The sequence below is a fragment of the Argopecten irradians genome, chromosome 3, assembly GCF_041381155.1.
Source record: "Argopecten irradians isolate NY chromosome 3, Ai_NY, whole genome shotgun sequence".
Classification (NCBI taxonomy): Eukaryota; Metazoa; Mollusca; class Bivalvia; order Pectinida; family Pectinidae; genus Argopecten; species Argopecten irradians.
The window spans coordinates 55,901,294-55,924,865 of NC_091136.1; the positions used below are offsets into that span (position 1 = coordinate 55,901,294).

General features: G+C 35.4%; 1 protein-coding gene across 2 annotated transcripts; it reads right to left on the reverse strand.

The window, feature by feature from the left end:
• Positions 1-647: 647 nt before the first annotated feature.
• On the reverse strand, positions 648-22,534 carry LOC138319151 (transcriptional adapter 2-beta-like). 2 transcript variants are annotated; one of them, XM_069262094.1, is made up of 17 exons: positions 22,072-22,527; positions 21,876-21,935; positions 18,711-18,817; positions 18,286-18,326; positions 18,094-18,144; positions 17,797-17,856; positions 16,249-16,352; positions 15,808-15,880; positions 14,303-14,459; positions 13,965-14,044; positions 13,662-13,733; positions 12,287-12,351; positions 11,517-11,581; positions 8,130-8,161; positions 7,624-7,709; positions 4,441-4,503; positions 648-4,152 (listed from the first exon to the last, which is right to left on the reverse strand). In XM_069262094.1, exons 1-17 carry the CDS (start codon positions 22,162-22,164, stop codon positions 4,027-4,029), a joined length of 1,335 nt encoding a protein of 444 aa, XP_069118195.1. In that variant the 5' UTR covers positions 22,165-22,527; the 3' UTR covers positions 648-4,026. The 2 variants fall into 2 exon arrangements, 1 of the variants encoding a protein (XP_069118195.1); XR_011207961.1 differs by lacking the exon at positions 648-4,152 and having other exon boundaries at positions 4,439-4,503; positions 12,244-12,351; positions 22,072-22,534.
• Between the last annotated feature and the right edge of the window lie 1,038 nt (positions 22,535-23,572).

Genomic DNA, 23,572 nt, shown 5'->3' on the forward strand with positions numbered 1-23,572 from the left:
TTTTTCTGCCCCCCCCCCCCCTTCATAAATATGCCAAAGGTATCCATGTTTATGTCCAAATTGACCATTTTGTTTTACCAGGCACGACTAAGGTAGAAGAGAACTGATGGTGATACCAAACCCATGTAAATATCCAAGGCGACTTTCTGACCTCTCTGCCATATTATCTTTTTGATTCCCAAATAGTGCATGGAATGGATAACTAGCTAGGAACCTAAGTATCCGTTCAATTTCTTTTTAGAAAATAACGTATAATCTTCAATCCTCAAGGTCAAACAAACAGTCCAAAAATTACCAAGAAGTCTGGTACAGCTCCCAGAGAAGCACTGGTTCTAGTGAGAAACTCCTTGGGATTCTAATGTAAATATATGTCTATATTCCTCCATATGTCAGGAAAAGTGTGCTAATCTGGTGAACACAAATAACAAGAGTTCCTACTCTCATCAATAATCTCTTTGGTATATTTACTGGGTAGTTGCTATTTAATTTGAAATTGAACTCGTTTTGTTTTGCCAGCTTTTACTGTCAGCAAATTAAAGTTTTGAAAATCTGATGTCCCATGTCCTTTACCGTAATAGTCACATTTTCCCCCCTTAAGTTCATTTGTAAACAGACATTATTTTTTAACAGAGGAACAAAACAAAATGTACTTTAATTTCATTTATTTGAATGAAATTTGTGATGCACTTCATCTACACATGACCATACTTGACAATTGCTATTCATGCATTTTTCAGGCTTTGCATTTTGACATCTCCACTCAATAGTGACAACACTTTCAGTATACCAGGCTTACCATAAATTACCCCTAGCTTAAAATCGTGGTCTGCCTCCAAAAACAAATGGAAGGAGATTTAGACTGGAAACTATAGACCTTGTAACATTCATACACACATGACCACATTTAACTTAGCCTGATGATAGACACCCTTACTCCATAACAATGATTTACAGTTACTCACCTACTCACAATGATTTACAGTTACTCACCTAACACAGATGGGAACTGAATTGTATGATAATGATATTAATAAAATTATTGATGAGAAAAAGTTGTATAGTGTAGGACATTCTTAACTTTGATAAGAACAACGCACATCTACATTAGTGTACAAAGTGTACCGGTAGGAAGATCAAATGTACATAACCGGGACTTATAGTAATTGATAGCTATACCATCAATCTGGCTTACAGTAAAGATTTACCAGCCATGCTCCATTCAAATTCACCAACAATGAATTAAGAAAACGTATTTCTTTCTGAAACAAAGTTTCACTTTTAAATCCCTGAAATATATTAATTCATCTGAGGTTGATCATGGACGTAAACCAAGCAGCTACTGCTGAAGTCTTATAACTAAAATTTGTACAATATCATGAGTAAAATGGTCTGCTGCCGGCAGTTATTTACAACTGTACAAAATAAATATCAATTTACATTAGTTACAGGAATAAAAAACAAGCTACAATTGTTTTCATATAAAAATTCAGAAGGATTCAAATTTAAAACACTAAGATGAAGTTTTTTTTAAGAATGTACACACCATAAATAGCAAAGACGTGACATTTTTTATAAATAAATTTGAAGACTACACCTATTCTCACTATGTACACAAACACTACATACATTTAGAGTAACACAATGTACACAAAATCACTTGACTTGGTCACATAGATCAGTAATACCCAGTCTTCACTAAGGAATCAACCTCTAAATTGCTGGGTGAGAATGCTGCAGAAGACTTCTGTCTGTGGTAATGATCAAATTAAAATGTACTTATTTCAATTTTACAAATATTGAACCCCATGTATTTATTGCAACTTAATGTACTTGACAGACCATATCCAGTCTGACTATACGGCAAATTACACAATGTTTTTACAGATCTCTGAAAATGATATTTTATTCAAGGACACAGATCTAGAGCAATTTCACTGCTGTTATTTCAGACAATCTCATATAATTAATTATAGCTGATCATTATTGGAGAAAGAGTTTTTAACATAAAACAGTTAACTAATCCAAAATATCAAATATTCATTTGATTGGAAAAGAACGTCACATTCTAATAAAGAGTTTTCTCGTCCTAGTAAGGCAACACTATGGTGTAAACATTTTGACAGCAGGGAAACTAGAGAGTCAGACTTGTAACCATGTACATACATCTAAAACCTATTAAATTTGTTTTATACATTAATATTTGAATCATTGTCACACAAGTCCATCACAACTATCTACCTCACAAGAATGTACCTACCAACATTTCATGTTAAGCAGTTTTTTATTCAATGAAATCTATTATATGTATAACGTTTATATTATAATTCATATTTCATATGATTTTTCATTCCATAAGATCTAAGTTACTAAAGAAAAAAAAACAACTCTAGAAATAAAAATCATATTTTCTATTTCACTTGTAATTGCTATTAGAAATCTGAAATGTTTGCTTTATATTTTGAATTGGGGGATGAGACAACATCCTTAAATTCAAAATATCTTAAAAGTAAACAGTCACTTCTTGTATAAATACATCTATTGAGAATCATAATATTATAAGACAGAAGAACTTAATTTACTCCTGATCAACCTAAAACTCCAAACATTCCAGCGAAAGGATATGTTAAAAGAGTATGTGATGAAAACTTACATATTTAATGTGCTGTAGTTAAGGTTACATTCTATAGCTATCTTACCAACAGAACAACTTGTGGATATACAGTAATAAAGTGAATGTTAAGTGCTTTACCAGAGAGATTCTAACTTCTCATTAAAAAATCTAACATTATTATGCACATAAGACCTATCAACATACTTAAAATCAAGCTTGCAGTAAGCTGTCTGTTCTTTGCTACTGAGAACTTGAAAATAACTTTGAAAATATTTGTTTGACACTATCTGAACAAAAATGATAAATTCAATGTGTTACACTGAATAGCATGTATTCGGGGGATTCTGGGCTGTTTGAATAAGGAGAAAAGTCCCTTGAAAGATTTGCTTCAAATATTTTAGTCCTTCAAGAAATCTGAACACATTTGATAGCAATTCATTCTAATATCCATGAATATTAAATTCCCAGTGACTTTGGATATTATTGAACTCAAATGATATATAACCCTAATAGGCCCAATATCATATATATGTACCAACTCCATAGGCATCTGAGTGATTGTATAGATATCAGATAGGCATAAATCCTAGTGCTATTTAATGGAGAACATCAATTTAACAAACTTTGTAGCCTTTAATCCTAACATTCAAACCAAGAATCATGTTCTATAATCTATAGTTATGGAAACTTTGTCTCAGATGACCTAAAACAATCAAGATTCTCAGTGCAAATCTGAAAGTATTCAATAAATGTTGGTTACACATAAGTTTCTTATAGAAAATGCCGGTAAACATTTCTGCATGAAACATTTCCACTATGTGGACTGGTCTATCTAATCTAGATCGAAGGAAACAAATTTCTTCAATCCAGAGCTAAATCAATTTCACCAAACGTTCTGGAATTTTATTCCATCCTTCTGTGCAAATATTGACAGTTTTGTCATGAAGTACCATTGGCAGACAGTTGTAGGAATGTAACTCAGCCATGATGAATGATATACATACACTACCTGTCATACACCAGCTGACTTGGTCTAAGGAATTGTGTTTGTTTGGACTACCTGAGATATGTCTGGTGAGAAATACCACCAATTACATTGGCTTTCTAACTTCTATGTCTGTTGCAAAACACATAAGGCTCACCATCCTAATCATTTTACATTACACAATGGGGGCAATTCACTTTGGCCAACAGATCATCCATTTCCATTGTTTGTTCCAGAAAAATCCTTCTGGGTTGTATATCTCCACTGAACTGGACTACTCCTCCACTGTTTTTTGTCTGTCAGTAAAGGAAATCCTTTAGATTGGACCTCATCAATTCCAAACTTTACCCAGAATTACTCCTTACATGTAAATTGTCTATACCTTGTGAAGGTCTTTAGACACTATCCATTACATCTTGGAGCTAGGTCCTCACGTTACACCTATCCAGCCATTATCTGTTAAGAAGCTCATAATCTTGCGTCGATGGGTTTTGTCAAGCCCACTTGGGTAGCGGATCTTTATTTTCGGTAACCCCTGTCGTCGCTGAAGATAATCCTGCAACATTTGAAATGAAATTAGTCCAAAGTGGTTCTTTGACATATTGTAAACAAACTTATTTTCGTGGAGATTTCTACTGCTGCTGAACTACTTTTTCACTGCGATATAATTTTACAATTTAATGTCAAAATGTTCTTAAACCTAGCACTTTTTTTCAGCAATTTGTTTTCACAATTTCTGCTTGCTCACAAAATGTCGGACATAAAATTCCCATAAAGTAACTAGATACCAGTACTTTTTCAACAACATCCATACCATAATTCAAAACAATGTAGCTGGCCTCACCTTAATGATACAGGTCTTGATAGTCAAGTAGTTTCCTGGAGTCATACCTATTGAATTGCACAGCTATTGAAAAGCAAAGGTAACATAGATATAAAGGTCTACCGTCTACAACAGATTGATGAAATAAACAATACCAACATAGGAAATCAATTTGTCTTTCTGATCACTTTATCTTTTGGGTGAAAGAGGTTAAAATCGTCCACTTAAGTGATACTTGTGTGTCTACTGTAATAGAGTGATTATTTTACACCCACTACACTACATCCAATTCTTAAAGGGATCTCGCTTTTGTAGTAAGTTTGGTTAATAGTTCTCAACATCCAACACTGTACACAGAGACTAGGGATGTCATGGTTCATGTTTTTTCAGCTCGGTTCGCTTTGGATTTAAAGATGGTACATCACTCATACAATAATTTTTTTCCCTATCAAAATTTTACTTCAAATTAAAAACATTAACAATAATTATTTGCATCCTGAAAAAAAATCAACAGCACTATATCCTATATGGAATGAAATACTGATTGTACATCCAACAAAAAATTAAGTAAATTATTTCAATATTATTTTTTGTGTGTTTAATAGACATATACCGGTAACACAGTTAAATACCAATTATTGTTCAAATGTTGAGTATCATTTATGATCTGTCGGCAGTGAAACATCTTTAAACAAACATAACTGAACATTTACTTATCTTTTTAACTTGTTCAGTACTCGTGACGCATTAATCAGTCACAGAGACATATGTCCTCATATCCTTTAAAATACATTATTCCATCACCAAAACATTTCCCATACAGTATCCTTCATGACGCATTATTAAATGTAAGTAATGACTGACATGTGAAAATTGTAAGTTTAATGCAAATCAATTCATCGGTATTATCTTGGAAAAAGAAAGAAGTAACATGCATTGAAATTATAATAAAGATGAACATTATTACGTACCAGATGCAAGTTCAATCATAAAATGGTTTAATTCATGGAATATTGGCAGACAGAAACAGGATTGTATACAATCGCAAAACAATGGCGGCCTGATTTAGCTGCCGATATTATGCGGGATTCTTGCACACGTGTATGTAAATTACAGGTAATATAATTTTTTACAGAACTGAACCGCAACTAAGAATCAGCGTACCAAACTGCACCGTACAGTTGAATATTTCCATTAACCATGACATTCCTAACAGAGTCTTAACAATAACTTAAACCAATGGCAGCTAAATCATCACAGTAAAATAAACAAGAACCAGAGCTGAGGAACCTTGAGCCAAGACCTAGTAATATCTCAAGTGAACAAGAGATCCCAGAGGGATCTTGGCGCCCACCAAAGAATGATCTATGTCTGATAACAGAAAGAGGGATCTTTTCCCTGCTTTTCAAACTTTTACTACATACTATATATGAAACTTGAGAAAGATCCTTTCAGTACTTTCTGAGATATGTAACAGTAATAAACTTCAATTATTAAAATCAAAGATGGCTACTAGTCGATCATCTTGCTGACCGATAAGTCCGAAAATGCACTAGACCCCTTCAGGAACCTGCACATGAAATTTGAGAAAGATCCCTTCAGTACTTTCTGAGAAATAGCGGTAACAAACTTTAACTATCAAAATCCAAGATGGCCGTCGGTCGGCTATCTTGTTGACCGATCGCTCCCAAAATGCAATATGCACAACTAGGGTTCAAGGGGAACATGCATATGAAATTTGAGAGAGATCCCTTCAGTACTTTCTGAGAAATAGCGTTAACAAACTTTAACTATCAAAATCCAAGATGGCCGTCGGTCAGCTATCTTGTTGACCGATCGCTCCCAAAATGCAATATGCACAACTAGGGTTCAAGGGGAACATGCATATGAAATTTGAGAGAGATCCCTTCAGTACTTTCTGAGAAATAGCGGTAACAAACTTTAACTATCAAAATCCAAGATGGCCGTCAGTCAGTCGGCCATCTTGTTGACTGATTGGTCCCAAAATGCAATATGCACAACTAGGGCCCTAGGAAACCTACATATGACATTTAAGAAAGATCCCTTCAGTACTTTCTGAGAAATAGCGGTAACAAACTTTAACTATCAAAATCCAAGATGGCCGCCAGTTGGCCATCTTGTTGACCGATTGGTCCAAAAATGCAATATGCACAACTAGGGCCCTAGGGGAACCTACATATGAAATTTGAGAAAGATCCTTTCAGTACTTTCTGAGAAATAGCGGTAACAAACTTTAACTATCAAAATCCAAGATGGCCGTCAGTCAGTCAGCCATCTTGTTGACTGATTGGTCCCAAAATCCAATATGCACAACTAGGGCCCTAGGGGTCCTACATATGAAATTTGAGAAAGATCCCTTCAGTACTTTCTGGGAAATAGCGGTAACAAACTTTAACTATCAAAATCCAAGATGGCCGCCAGTCGGCCATCTTGTTGACCGATTGGTCCCAAAATGCAATATGCACAACTAGGGCCCTAGGGAAACCTACATATGAAATTTGAGAAAGATCCCTTCAGTACTTTCTGAGAAATAGCGGTAACAAACTTCAGTACTTTCTGAGAAATAGCGGTAACAAACTTTAACTATCAAAATCCAAGATGGCAGTCAGTCGGCCATCTTGTTGACCGATTGGTCCCAAAATGCAATATGCACAACTAGGGCCCTAGGGGTCCTACATATGAAATTTGAGAAAGATCCCTTCAGTACTTTCTGGGAAATAGCAGTAACAAACTTTAACTATCAAAATCCAAGATGGCCGCCAGTTGGCCATCTTGTTGACCGATTGGTCCCAAAATGCAATATGCACAACTAGGGCCCTAGGGGAACCTACATGTGAAATTTGAGAAAGATCCCTTCAGGACTTTCTGAGAAATAGCGGTAACAAGAATTGTTAACGGACGGACGGAAGGACGGACGGACGACGGACCACGGACGAAAGGCGATTTGAATAGCCCACCATCTGATGATGGTGGGCTAAAAACAGCAAATATTACTTTATGCTGAAAGCTTATATTTATAATTGGGATGTAAACGATTCATATTCTCAAACATCACAACATAGGAGTCTTAATTCACAAATCCTTTCGTAGTATTGGAAATATAACTACTGTGTATCTATTCACTTACTGGTGATAAAACACAAAGACTTGTGCCAACACTCTGCACATCATTGTCATGCCTACCTTCCTTTCTCGTTCAGACAACATGTCGTAGCCAGGGAAGGCTGCCATTTCTTTGCTATCATTCTCCTCATCTTCATCTTTTGATTCTGTGAAAGGAATCCGACATAATCAAATTATCCAATTCCAAAGCAAAAGTCAATAACTAGTTGCATGATAAAAGACACTTTCCTTAGTATCACAAGTATATACATAGTTAACATTAGCGTTGTAGCAGTATTTCCGCGACAAACAGTTGTGAAATTAACAGCCAAAAAAGTAAGATAGAAAAGGGGATAAGTAAACAACATTTCATTTATCACAGATACATGCACAACTATTAAGTTACATGTAAACCTAGCTCCATTTTGATTAAATACATCTGAAAGAGTAGAAACAAAAAATTTAGTCTATTGTTTTAAAATAAAATAAAGCAAATCCCAGTTCGAGGCAATTTTTGATGAATTGTTGTATTTTTGCTGTTAGAGCATAATCAGTTACTTATTAATAACTATGAAATACATTCTTACCTTCGTCGTCTATAAGTATATCTAATTTTTCTCTGAAAATATAAACAACAATTTCTCAGCCTATGACTTTAAATTATAAACAGCAATGATATTACAGTTATATTTATGGCAGACAGCTCTGGACGATCCTTTTTTTTTGCTTGCAGGAATAATTTTATTTTTGATAAGGCCTGGTTATGAATATAAATACAAGGACGATTGAATACAAATAAAAATAAATAAAACAAGAACTGAAAATTTTATGCAACTAAGTGGACCTGTATTTCAATTGTATTACCATCATGTAAAACTAATATAATGTGTATCGTTCTTTCTAACTTTTTCACTGTGGTGATGTTCAAGATTACAAAACACTAAAATTTTGGTTGATTGATTAGACCAGCATCCTGTATAACAGTTAGTGGACAGCCTCTCCTGTATCCTATGCACTGTATACGTCATGACTAGATATGTTTTGGGAGACTGCAGTATATTTATGCTGTGTGTCCTTGTAATAGTGGGACCCTTTTAATAGTACTATCTTCACTGAAATTTGTAACCAAAAACAAGCACTATCAATGATTGGGTGCATAAACTTACTTAGCAGCAATATTGTAGCTCAAAAGACTTAGACAGATAGTCGTCTTAAGAGCTACAATTGGTGCCTATTACTGCTAATTGATGCAAATAAATGATTGAGCAAACCATTATTAAAACATCTATGCATTTTATCGTACTTGTTTTATATCACTTACCTACTAGGCAATAAAATTGAACCATATAAAATATAAAATTCACAGCAAGACATTATTTTTTTCGCATTTAAATATGATGGTCTTTTCGAAGGAAAATCATATGGCAAGTCTACAAATTATGAATTAGACGTCTTTTGAGTGGCAAAGTAGATATCAAGAATGGTCATAATGTTTGTTCTTGACAACATTAATATATAAATGCATATATATACGCTTAAAATGATTGGAAACATACAAACAAGAGGCCCAGAGGGCCTGTATCGCTCACCTGGTTTTTTGTTAGTAATTATCACAAAACTCTGACAATTAGAACAAGAGATCCCAGAGGGATCTTGGCGCCCACCAAAGAATGATCTATGTCTGACAACAGAAAGAGGGATCTTTTCCCTGCTTTTCAAACTTTTACTACATACTATATATGAACCTTGAGAAAGATCCTTTCAGTACTTTCTGAGATATGTAGCAGTAACAAACTTCAATTATCAAAATTCAAGATGGCTACCTGTTGATCATCTTGCTGACCAATCTGTCCCAAAATGCAATATGCACAACTAGGGTCATAGGGGAACCTACATATGAAATTTGAGAAAGATTCCTTCAGTACTTTCTGGGAAATAGTGTTAACAAACTTTAACTATCAAAATCCAAGATGGCCGCCGGTCGGCTATCTTGTTGACCGATCACTCCCAAAATGCAATATACACAACTAGGGTTCAAGGGGAACATGCATATGAAATTTGAGAGAGATCCCTTCAGTACTTTCTGAGAAATAGCGGTAACAAACTTTAACTATCAAAATCCAAGATGGCCGTCAGTCGGTCGGCCATCTTGTTGACTGATTGGTCCCAAAATGCAATATGCACAACTAGGGCCCTAGGGGAACCTATATATGAAATTTGAGAAAGATCCCTTCAGTACTTTCTGGGAAATAGCGGTAACAAACTTTAACTATCAAAATCTAGCGGTAACAAACTTTAACTATCAAAATCCAAGATGGCCCCTGGTCGGCCATCATTGTTGACCGATTGGTCCCAAAATGCAATATGCACAACTAGGGCCCTAGAGAAACCTACATGTGAAATTTGAGACAGATCCCTTAAGTACTTTCTGAGAAATAGCGGTAACAAACTTTAACTATCAAAATCCAAGATGGCCGCCAGTCGGCCATCTTGTTGACCGATTGGTCCCAAAATGCAATATGTACAACTAGGGCCCTAGGGGAACCTACATGTGAAATTTGAGAAAGATCCCTTCAAAACCTTCAAAACTTTCTGAGAAATAGCGGTAACAAACTTTAACTATCAAAATCCAAGATGGCCGCCAGCTGGCCATCTTGTTGACCGATTGGTCCCAAAATGCAATATGCACAACTAGGGCCCTAGGGGAACCTACATGTGAAATTTGAGAAAGATCCCTTCTGTACTTTCTGAGAAATAGCGGTAACAAGAATTGTTAACGGACGGACGGAAGGACGGACGGACGACGGACCACGGACGAAAGGCGATTTGAATAGCCCACCATCTGATGATGGTGGGCTAAAAATAAGCAAAATTGACTCCCAAAGTTTAATTTTGAATCACAACCATACAATGATGCTATTGATACCATACAAATATGCTATCCAATACATAGGTTCAGAGACAAAGTAATTTATATGAAAGTAGTAGCCTAATTGACCTTTTTGACCTCGCATCTATTGCCGTCTAAGGCCCCGGGGGTCAGCCCTATCATTTGTACAATTTCAAATCCCAACCCTATAAGGATGCTACCATTGCATTATAAGTGCTCTTCCATTCTTAGTTGCAGAGAAGAAGTCTTTTATATGGAAATAGCTAAATCAACCCCTTTTGACCCCACCTTTCAGGCCCCCGGGGGGTCAGCCCCATCATTTGCAAAATTTTGAATCCAAACCCTATAAGGATGTAACCATTGCATTATGAGCGTAATCCCATGGTAAGTTACAGAGAAAAAGTCATTTATATGGAAATTGACCACTTTTGACCCCGCCCCACAGGCCCCCGGGGGTCAGCCTTTTCATTTGCACAATTTGGAATCCCCAACCTATAAGGATGCTACCATTGTATTATGGGTGCTATACCATGCTTAGTTGCAGAGAAGAAGTCATTTATATGGAAATAGCCAAATTGACCCCTTTTGACCCCGCCCCTCAGGCCCCCGGGGGGTCAGCCCTATCATTTGCACAATTTTGAATCCCCACCCTATAAGGATGGTATCATTGCATTATGGGGGCTATACCATGCTTAGTTTCAGAGAAGAAGTCGTTTATATGGAAATAGCCAAATTGGCCCCTTTTGGCCCCGCCCCTCAGGCCCCCGGGGGATCAGCCCCATCATTTGTACAATTTTCAGTTAGTAGCCCATAAGGATGCTACCAGTCAAATTTTGTTAAAATCCGACCAGCGGTTATGGAGAAGAAGTCTATTGTTGACGGAGCCGGACGCCGGACGCCGGACGCCAGACGCCGGACGCTGCGGTATCCCATAAGCTCACCTCGGTCCTTCGGACCAGGTGAGCTAAAAAGTATAGAAAATTGTGTGGCGTGATTTTCTGAGGCAGTGCTCCACTAGGACACCAATTCGTACCCGGCCAAAAGGTATAGTAGGCCGGGTACGTATATTCGTTCTAATACTTACTCTATAACGGCGGCGGCTTTTTTTGAGACCATTGATCCTCTCTTGATTAGCGGCGAGCAATTGCCCTGCAAAATATATAACCAGCCAATACCATTTTAGACATGGAAAACATGGAACAAAACACCAAGGTAAAGTACAAGATGGACATTAGTGATAGGTGTTATGTTCCAGCTACAATAAGATTGCAAAGTTTTAAACGAAAGGAAGGACCAGGAATAAGGTGAATGGTGATGACGTATCTTTCTACACATCACAATTTCAATGGGATAAAACTAACTACTGTATTACAGCCTTAGAAATGATTTAAGTTCCAGTTCTAAGATTTGATTATAGTCATTTCAGTATGTAAGGTATAAGAATAAATTGTCAAGTGCCCAGGTAAAAACAGAACATTTTAATACATACAACTATCCATGGTGAGGTTGTGATAACTATCAACTATGCTTTCTCTCATTTTCTCTCATACTAGTACCCAAATTCTTCACCATGTATGTTTGCACAAATTCATCTCACACAAAACAAATATTATAATTGACTGTATGGGATTCATGTTATATGGCAGGTTCTTCATAATATCCAAATTCTTTGAAATGGAAAAAAAAACCGAAGAAAAATATTGATAGAATATATCATAACTCTTATCAAATGCCAAAAATATCTCGAAAAAGGTGCAATTTAGCAAAAGGAAATACAGAATATAATAGACTGCCATGAAACATCCACTTACTAGATTCACTTCTTAGCAACTTGGGAGTGAACGCGACACTCACCAGCTTTTTCTTATTGTCTCTCTTCTTATCTCGTTTAAATTTTTCCTCTTCAAAATGTTCTATATCTGTGGGACAGAAAAAAAGGAATTACATCGGCAACATGTCTAGTTCAGAAAATTGTGTTTATGACATTAAACTGCAGAACATATGGAGGACAAGAGGACTGAATGTTGATAATATTGAAAGTACGACCACGGTGTAACAAAGTATCTACAGTGGACCCGCGATAATCCTACAGTGGACCCGCGATAATCCTACAGTGGACCCGCGATAATCCTACAGTGGACCCGCGATAATCCGGAAAACTCACAATCCGGATGGAAATGTCAGGGAACGCATTCCGTAACGTTATTTATACTCGCTAGTCCGGAAATTCGGATTCCGAATCCGGAACTCTATTTTGCGAACAGAATGTAATTTTCGTTAATAAATTCCCGCAATAATCGGGACAATTTGTTGTAGCCACGTGCCGAGAAAATCCAAGGCATGCTACGGTCATATGTAAAATAAACACTGCCAAATGACACTAGCTGCCAGGTCATAGCCATGGGCATTTACCTGAACACCTTTCAAACGGGTACATGCAGTCATGTAACGGTTCATTGGTTTTCTACACAAGATCAAACTTCAGTGTTGTAATTGAGATACGCAATATATTTTAAGCCCCAGGCTTTTAAACATGCAGTTTAAGTTTGGGTACTGGTAAGTATGCCATCGATACCTTACTGGTTTTGCATGCAGAATACACCACTCTGAGTTTCGGATACAATAACGTGAGATAATACTCACAAATTTAATAATGAATTTTAAATGCATGTGAATCTATTCGAATTATCATCTATGGTATAAGATATAAAGGCTACAGCACATTCCATTTACACGTGTGTGACATTGCACACACAATATCCAAAATAACAATTATATTAGTTCTTAAAATGTTCACAAGTATTTGTTATCATAGTTTTTTTTATGCCAAGAACGTAGATGATATTAATCCTTGGTTAGGCATTTTGAAACATAATTTGCTGTACGACAGATCAAGAGTGGGATACGTGGCTATATGCATACATAGTACACAATTAACAATGGCCTTCGGTTTTGTATTTTGAAAAAGAAATACGTTTATTTAATATTGTTAACGAAATAATATATAAAATCACCTATTAAACATAACAAACAAAGTATAATACACGTATATTACATTAAAGCCTATCATCGATTACAAGGTTAAGATGAATAACTCGTACGTGACAATTTAATTGAACACGGAAGAACACGGAAATCGGCAGTCCGGAAAACTCGTAATCTGGACGGTTTAAGCTGGGAACAAAGGTGTCCGGATTATCGAGGGTCTACTGTACATGTAAATACTCACCATCAAGCTTTGTGATTCCATTCTTTCTGTACCTCATGAGTGATTTTATCCGGGACTTCATTTCTTTTTCTTCTGAAGATTGAAAAAGGACAAATTATTTAGATAGACATGATTTCCATTCTCAGAGTAGAGAAACTCTTTTTCAATATCATCAGAATAATCAGAAGCAAAAAATGAATGTCTACAGAAGGTTGATATAGTAACAAGCAAATTCAGTGAGTTTCAGTTAATCTTGAGATCAACAGTAACTTAGTACAAAAGGCCAGCTATTGATAATTCTGTTTTTAGTATCTTTGAACTTACTCTGAATATTTTCAAGAAATGCTTCATGTTCTGCTAAAGAATGAAACTGTGAGAATACTTTGACTTTTTCTTGCAGATCTCTGAAAAGCAAATTATAAGGAACATCAAATATACTATGTGTTTTGTCAATAAGACAGAAGGAAGGAATAAGCAATGCACTGACTACCAGTCTATCATACTACTTGCAGACAATTACTGGCCACATAACACTTTATTTTCATTATGATTTACATTCATATAATAAACAAAACAATTTTATAAACAGACTATGAATATAATTATCTTTTTATTCTAAAAATGCTATGAATAAAGTATTCAATAGTGCATATAGTACTCACTTATCCTCCTTTGACAGTTTTTTCTTTGGTGTTTGACATTTTTGTTTGCCCAGTGTTGTGGCTGCTTGAATTAAGTTATACTCTCGTGCTACACATTTTCGCCTTTCTCTCTCTTTTAACCTTGTTCTGTATCTGTCTACTTGTGCTAATTTAACAGCTGTTTAAAACAAAAAACAAAGATACATAAATTCAATGATAATTTTGTCATCATTCGTATTAAAATAATTAAGTAACTGGTAAGATCTGTCATTCATACTTTACATGAATTGTCTTATCGTAATCTGAGAAAATATTACAATGTAAAACAATGAATACTGATTATCTAGAAAGGCAATTCGGTATATATGTAGAACAGAATTTTGGCATATGCAATTTTGAGTACCGTATTTTCCAGAGTATAAGTCGCGACTTGTTTCCCTGAAAATCATGAGTGCGCTCTATACACAAGTGCGAAAATCGTAAGTTTTACTCGCAGGTTTAGTAGAGCTATACATAGACAAAATCCCTGTTATAGTGTTTAACAGATATATCATGTAATGAAAATATAATAAAGATGAAAATAATTAAGTATCAGATGCATGTTCAATCATAAAATTGTTTAATTCACGGAAACTCGGCAGATTGAAGCGTGGTTGTTTAAAATCACAACACGATGGCTGACTAAATTCACTATCAATTTTCTGCGGGTTTATTATCAAGATAATAATATTAAAACCTCAAAAACTATCAAATATCAAAAAAGTTAAATATATTATTTAAATATTATGTGTGGATTTGTACGGCCGCCATGTTTGTTTACACACCAGTAGGCTTATATAATTACGTAATGGCAGAGTAAACAACGAACAGAAACATGACCAAATCCATTTTTCCCAAGATATTTACATCATTGTGAGTGTTATTTGTTGTTTATTTACAGTACAAATTTACAGACAATTTTAGTTCATCTAAGCGATCGATAATCACTATCGTACTTCATCAGAGATCAATGGTATGTACTCAGAGGGTTACATGGGTACATGGACTTTTAGGTGCGACTTATTCACTGGTGCGACTTATATGTGTACGGAAACTGAAAAAAAAAAAAAAAAAAAACGTAAAAAAGGCCTTTACGACATATACACAGGTGCGACTTATTGTCTGTAAAATACGGTAGTGAAGTCATGAACGATTTCCTCTCCTCTGTAAATAAAATGACCATGTAAACTTGTATTTTAATTTCCTCTTTCAATACATCAAAATAATGAAATGTAACAAGTAGGGAACAAGATAAAAAACATAAATTAGTAATATGTCCATTTGCCCAATTAAGAGTTAACAAATCATTTGAAAACAGGAAGGAATTTCACACACTTAATATTAATACAGAAATCTCAAAATGCTTCATTTTGTTCCTAGGAACTCACTACATGCAATGAGAAGTTAGCCCAATGAACAGACAAATGGAAATTCTGGACAGATGTCATGGAGAATTTATGAATGTTGTATTTTACTGGATAACTTACCAACATCTATATCCTCATCATCATAATTATTTGCTAGACTACTGACTAGAGTTTCTGCCTCGTTATCATGTTCCTGGAATAAGACCAATGTAATTTAAGTTCACATTGATACTGTCAACTGTACTACAGTAGGTGTGATTATATTTAGACTAAAAAATCAACTATCCCATTAAAAATTAAGTGGGCTCCTTTTCTCAATATAGTTGAAAAAAGTGATATTTTTAAAAATTAGCATTTCTTTTTCTTATCAAAAGCTTTTTATATCTCACATATTCACCTCTGATCAATAAAATTCAGGAAAATTCTTATTAGAATAAATTTGATAACAAAAACAATACAATGCAAAAATCATGCTTTGATCAATATGGATGGAATCAACAGTAAGCATTCAGCATTTCAAACCCACTTTTTATAATTATCAAACATATCTCCACCTCTTACCCTTTCAAAGTCATCTCTATATGGCATGTATCCTAGTTCATGCTGCTCCTGTATGTTCAAATCCAATGGACTGATTGGCACTGTAATACTGGGTGACAGAGGACCTGTTAAATTAATACCACCACATCAAATTGTGTAATATTTCAACAGATACCACATCAAATTGTGTAAACTTTTTGAAAAACCGATACCAGCATATAGATTTGTGTAAATATTCAAAAACGGATACCAGCATATCAAATTGTGTAAACTTTAAACAAGAGGCCCATGGGCCTTAACGGTCATCTGACTATTAGTACAATACAACATAGTCGTTTAAAGATTTTAGCTTATTTGACCTCTGTGACCTTGATTGAAGGTCAAGGTAATTCATTTGAACAAACTTGGTAGCCCTTCATCCCAGCATGCGACATGCTCAATATCGGTACCCTGGGCATTCTGGTTCTTGAGAAGAAGTCATTTAAAGATTTTAACCTATTTGACCCCTGTGACCTTATATGAAGGTCAAGGTCCTTCATTCGAACAAACTTGGTAGCCCTTTATCCCAGAATGCCACAGGCCCAATATCAGGTCTCTAAACCTCTTCATTATTCACAAGAAGTTGTTTAAAGGATTTTAGCCTATTTGACCCCTGTGACCTTGAATGAAGGTCAAGGTCATTTATTTGAACAAATTTGGTAGCCCTTCATCCCAGCGTTTTACAGGTTAAATATCAGTACCCTGGGCCTTCTTGTTCTTGAGAAGAAGTCTTTTAAAGATTTTAGCCTTTTTGACCCCTGTGACCTTGAATGAAGGTCAAGGTCATTCACTCGAACAAACTTGGTAGCCCTTCATCCCAGCATGTCACAGGCCAAATATCAGTGCCCTGGGCCTTCTGGTTCTTGAGAAGAAGTCGTTTAAAGATTTTAGCCTTTTTGACCCCTGTGACCTTGAATGAAGGTCAAGGTCCTTCATTTGAACAAACTTGGTAGCCCTTCATCCCAGCATGTCACAGGCCCAATATCAATACCCTGGGCCTTCTGGTTATTGAGAAGAAGTCGTTTGAATGAAAAGTTTACGCACGTCGGACGGCGTATGACGACGGACGGTGCATGATGACAATAGGTCATCCTGACCCTTTGGGTCAGATGACCGAAAAAAGGTTACCACCATATCAAATTGTGTAAATATTCAACATATACATAATGTATCTTGATATTATTTGTTATAGATAGCTCTGCATCTGCCATAACTTGCATAAACCAGTATATCAATTTTTAAATACCAAAACGACTTGGATGAAGTAGAAATTATTCCATCTTCCAGTGACTGTTATTTTTGGACATGATTTTTGCGATGTCAAATTCACCACGTTGGGACTAATTGATGGTAAATTGTACTTTACCAACACCGTTACTTTAATCTCACATAAGATTTTAAATTAATTGATATCACTTCTCTGTCGATTGATGCAAATTGACTAAATACTGACTACATGAACTTCAGAATGAGAAGAAAGGTTCTTTACATTGATTTTGATATTCAATGATTTCTAGGACCGTTCCTTACCTCCATCAGGACAGGAATGATCTATCACATTACTGCCAATGGTATCAACAGACAGGATCTCTGGGGAATCGCAAAAAATTGATATGTTATAAAACTTATGATATGTTATCCTGAAAATTGTTACATATAATCAACCCTGTCTATAAAGAAAACCCAAGAGACAAGTGGTTAGATTGTGTTAAAATTAGCCATGTGAGACGCTAAGAAAATGGTCTTTATAAACAGGTGGTTTTTATACAGAGGTGCTCGCTAAGGCAGGATTCAATGGAATTAAAATTTTCTAAAACAAGTACTTACCTCTACCAATTGTACCCTGAATAAAAAACTTGACATAATGTTCTTCACATTCTGAAATAGAAACAAAAACTCTAAATTACTAGGTAAATCTGATATGGATGTGAAAAATAAGCAGTTAGTATAATTTTTTGCAGATCTAAAACGCCTGTGATGATTCAAATAGTAGGCAATGGAAGAGATGAAAAATCATACCTGGAGCTTTTCTTGATTCTACATGGTTGGCCACATCTTCCCTGAAAAGAAAAAGACCATTAATGTGAAGTCCACTCATATGAAAACATCTACATGAAAGATACTAAATCCCTTTTTAAATAAAATCATTTTTGCATCTACAATGTGTGTGAATTAACCATAATGTTCAATAGTACATAAAATATATTAATAGCTCTATAATCATTTATTCCATTTAATGTAATCCCTTTGAATAATGTATCAATTATCACTTCTACCTATACTTTAGTAAATATTCAGTTTGTTTTCTTTCATTGTCCACTAAGTCGACTTTTAAAAAAACTGTGTTCTTAAGTTTTCCATAGCTATGACATACGATGTAGCAATATCATGGATACATATAATTTGAGTCTTGCTCAAGATCTGTTAAAATTCATTCATCATACCAGTTGCCAAAGCCATACTGTTCCACAGCATCCAGAAGCATCATCTCTTCAACTAATGACCATGGCTTTGGAATGTCAAATGCACCTACAGATGTGTCATCATCTCCCTACAACAGCAACATCATTTTCTCAAGACAATGAGGCACTGAATGTACAACCCTCCACAATCTAATGCATGTACATATAATCAGAGAATGTCAAGTAAAAGTATTTAAAAATAATAACAACATGATGTTGTACCCTTCATGATGACAGTTCATATATAAAAATGTTAATAGTTAGTAAATATTGAAATTATCATAACTTTTGGTTTCATCTATTTCATCTATTTTGCAGTTTTGTCCAAAGCATTTTCCTTAAAAAAGTAAGTTAATCCCTTTATTATAATTTATGCTGACAGCAATCTCACAAATCTATTGGTGGGAGCCAATCCCTTTGGGAGTATGCAGCTAGCATTGCTAGCCCTGGATAATTTAGTCCCATTTTCAATCCTATTTGGGGCTAAAGAACAGCTCATCGGATTACTTTGAATCTGTGATGTTTCAGCAAAGTATATGTATTTGGGCCTTTAGAGCCATAACAAATCAATTTAGTATGTGTTTTAAAAGGCCCACGTTTCCAGAGCAAAAATGTACAATTTATCATCAGCAATTACAAATGTAGCCCAATCTCAGTCCAATCCTGCCATAATACATATGTTTGGCCTGAGATGAAGTTACCAATTACCAAACAAGATTCCATGTGTAAATCTATAAATGAAAGTTCAATCTGGCAGTGCTCCAGATAACTTTTAAAGGGCAAGTAATTGTACTCGCACTTTTGAAGGAGAGGGGTACAACTATGACTTCTGTGCGAAACTAAAACTTAACAGAGATATTTCAATAAAAGTTGTGTAGTTATGGTATAAAGTTATTGATGATAAGTTAGCCATTGTGCAAATATCTATCTGAACTAAGGGCACAGTTGATGCAGACTCTTGAAAATGACTAGAATTAGTCTGATTTTATTTCTGGATGAAAGCGATCATATTGTAAAGGTAGCTGCAATATTGTAGCTCAAAAGACTTTTAGACAGAAAATGATGTCGTCTTTAGAGCTACAATTGGTGCCTATTACTGCTTATGGAGCAAAGTAATGGTTATGCAAACCATTATGAAACTTTTGTTGGCATTTCATCGTACTTGTTTGATATCGCCAACATACTAGGCAATAAAACTGGACCACATAAAATATATATCAAATTATCATCGAGCATTATTCTTTTTTACATAATACATATTGAGGTCTTCATGGAGGATATTTATACGGCAAGTCCACAAATTGTGAATTTAACATCTTGTGAGCAGTACGGTAGATATTAAGAATGGTATCTATGTTTCTTTTGGACAAAAATAATATGTAAATGCATATACGTATAAAATAATTGGAACCCTACAAAAAGGTATAGAAAACTGTGCCCGAGTGATTTTCAGAGGCAGTGCTCCACTACGACACATAGGGACCAATTCGTACCCGGCCAAAAGGTATAGTAGGCTGGGTACGTATATTCGTTCTAATTGTAAAGGGTACTTTGTTTTATAGGTAATTGACAGATTTTTTCAATGTGTATTTTTAATTAACCCCTCTACACATCTTAACTGGATCACTGAATCTGGCTCTATGAGGTATGTGCCTAGCCCTTTAATTAAAGGACAACCAGAATACCCTTGTGAGTTTTTTTTACTCTTAGAAATGTTATCACTCAGACTATTGGCATTTAGGCCTTATGCTAATCCAATAATATTAGATCTCGATATTGAGAAACTTCTGATGTGCAATATCGAGATCTAATGCCCGAACCCTATACGAGTCTTCGCAAGTTCCGCCCTCGAATTAGAGCGGAACTTTGACGCTTAATTACCAAGTGAAAAACTTACCAGAATGTCAAAAAGCATGTATAGCGTGAATCATTAGTTATCCATGAACACATCCTGGTATATGAATAGGTATGAAATAACATTAATCCACGGAATAATCACACATTTAAGAGCTGACCCATAGCATCGCTGTATAATCTAGGTTAATTCCTATTCAAATTTTCGTCACTTCCGGTTTATCAAATTATAGTACGGTGTATCAAATGGAAAGATAATATTAATAGTGGTAACCAAGGTTGTTTATATGCACGGAAACAAGTATTTTTTATTAGTTCTGATTGATTCTGGAAATATTTAAATAAATTAATGCATTTTTGTCAAAATACTGCAAAATATTTCATAGATAATGATACTTTTACTTTCCGTCACCATTCCGTAATTTGTAACAACCGAGTAAAAATGGCGACCGGGTAGACTTACAAATAGTGGTGGGGGTATAGAAATGTCTAAATTCGGTATAGCAGTGCAATAGTGACGTTTTGAATTTTGGATTTAACATGATTTGGGATAATTCTTTCAGGATATAAAAGGTTAGTGTCAACACAACTTGAAATTTTGAATTTATATCGAGCCCATTTCTGCGCCGTGTGAATCCTGCCTTGATTGTTAGAGGTTAGACACGACGTAATGATCAAAAGTGTCTCGTCGTGCTATACCTCTAACATTGTTGGAGTAGGCCTTATGCATGCTTTTTTAAACAGGCATTATACTACCTGGCACCAATTTCTCAAAACAAACTTAAGTCATAATTTTTCACATCAGTTAAAGAAGGAGAAAAACTTGTGTTGACTTAGGTCTGCATTTTTGTTTAGAGAAATTGGCACCAGGTTTATGAATTAATGCACAGCACCAGACACCAGGTAGTTGCCTTGGGGCGTAAGGTTGCTTTTCAGTCAAACATGTAGTTATCTTTGAGTGTTGAAATCATTTTTTGTGCATTGTCTTGAAGCATACAGTTTTTTTTCTCCTCAAATTTTGACACAATAAGCTTTGTTCTAAGTTATTCTGCTAAATCCAGACCTGGTCATCATTTCACCATGGCTTCTTTTTTTAACTTTATTTGTTAAAATAATCATATGAAAGGGAAATATGAGTAAATATAGTAATCGGTGAGGTAATCATAAAATCAAGTTATTATTTATATCATGAAGCATTTTCATTTTTGTTTAGAAGAGGAGATTCCTCGGCACTCGAGTGCGGGAATTCCCAACGCTTCCGGCTTTGGGGCACAGACGGGGAAATCAGCTTACCGCTATGTGATAATCATGGTCACGTTTATGTGTTCCGCTCTCTGCTCCGCACGAAAAGCACTAAAATAAATCGAAAAAATAATTCAAAAATAAATGCAAGACAAAAGAAATATACAACACTGCAATTAACATGTATTCGATTGATAATAATGCTAATCGACTCCTAACAAAATGCACGCTACTACGTCATATTTACCTGTAAACAAAGGTCAAAGTCTGGGCATTCAGAGCACTTGATTCTAAACCCCGAAATATCCCCCTGGCAGTAATTGCAATGGTACTTTGCCATTCCTTTGCAACCTCTCAAGATCTTCACCCATTCAGCTGTCAATAATTTGTCATTTTGCTATCCGAATCTTCTGGAAAACGCAAATATTTGGCTCTAGACCACATCTTTTGTCTTTTCAAGCATTCGTGACGTCAGAGCCATCCCATCATTCAACATTTTCGAACTTCCGGCATGTCGAGCGAAGGTCGGTCAAATCATGATCGCATATTTGTTTGTCCGAATACTATGGGAGTTTCTATAAATGAATCACAACTCAATTTTACCACCCTTTTATACCGCCAAAATTGACTGAAAACAGAATTGATGTTTGCTGTCCTGTTGGAGAAATACTGGCCATGTCCGCACCGACCTTTCTACCATGTCTAACATCTACAGTACTGAACTTTCTTTTTAAAATAACATGTTACACAGAAATTAAAAGTATTAAATTGTTATACGTTTCTTTATACAGTTTTAATCAAAATACTCACAAAACAAAAAAATCGAGAAAAAAACAAAGAGAACAAAAAGTGACGATGATAACACCGCTCGTGTCATGAATGAAACCGGATATAGGTACTACAAGGTGATTTAACATGGCGCCTTATTTGAATATAACAATAAGGGCGCAGCCCTTCGTGCCCCGAAGGCGAAGTACTTCTAAGGTAATGCATACGTGAAAAAAAAAGAAAAACACAATCTTCAAAATATAATCCTACACACTGAAAGCTTCAGTTTGCGGCAGCCATTTTTTTATCCAAGGTAAAAAATCCCATCAGCGTGAATGCGATGCTTTGAAGTCAGCTCATTACATAATCAAGCGATTCAAACGCTTTAAAGGTCCGGCGAACGTAATCTTCATCCGGCAGAAGCTCAGTGCTGTTGCTCTTTATTTGCAAGTGTTCAAGTGATAGACTACCTTCCAATATAATCACCTGACCTAAAACGCCATATCTGTTACGGAAAATTTCTTTCTTCTCCTCTCTTGATATCCTTCTCAAATGGACTTTCGAACAAAGATACATTGTGAATATATGAATAAATAATAAATAGAAAATTCGGCTCCGGTATTTCCGTAAATTGAACTTTTTAACATTGCATAATTAATGCTTACTGAAACATCTGGCTGCGCCATTTTTAAGGGCTTGCTTTCAGTCATATTAATTACTTTCATAATATATATAATAATAATAAAAATACTATTCAAGGTATCTTCAAAATTCGAACTGTTCTGAAATCAGAATGTTTTTTAATTGTTTTAGCAAAATTTTAAAATATTGTTACCTTACTTTTGGAGAAAAACTTTTTGTGTAACTATCTCCCCACTACAAATATTCACTATCACCATGCTTGGAAGGTTTATCACTACGGCATTGAAAACAAGCGTTCTGACGCCCTTCAGGGGGTTAGATTTATTTTACGAATTTAA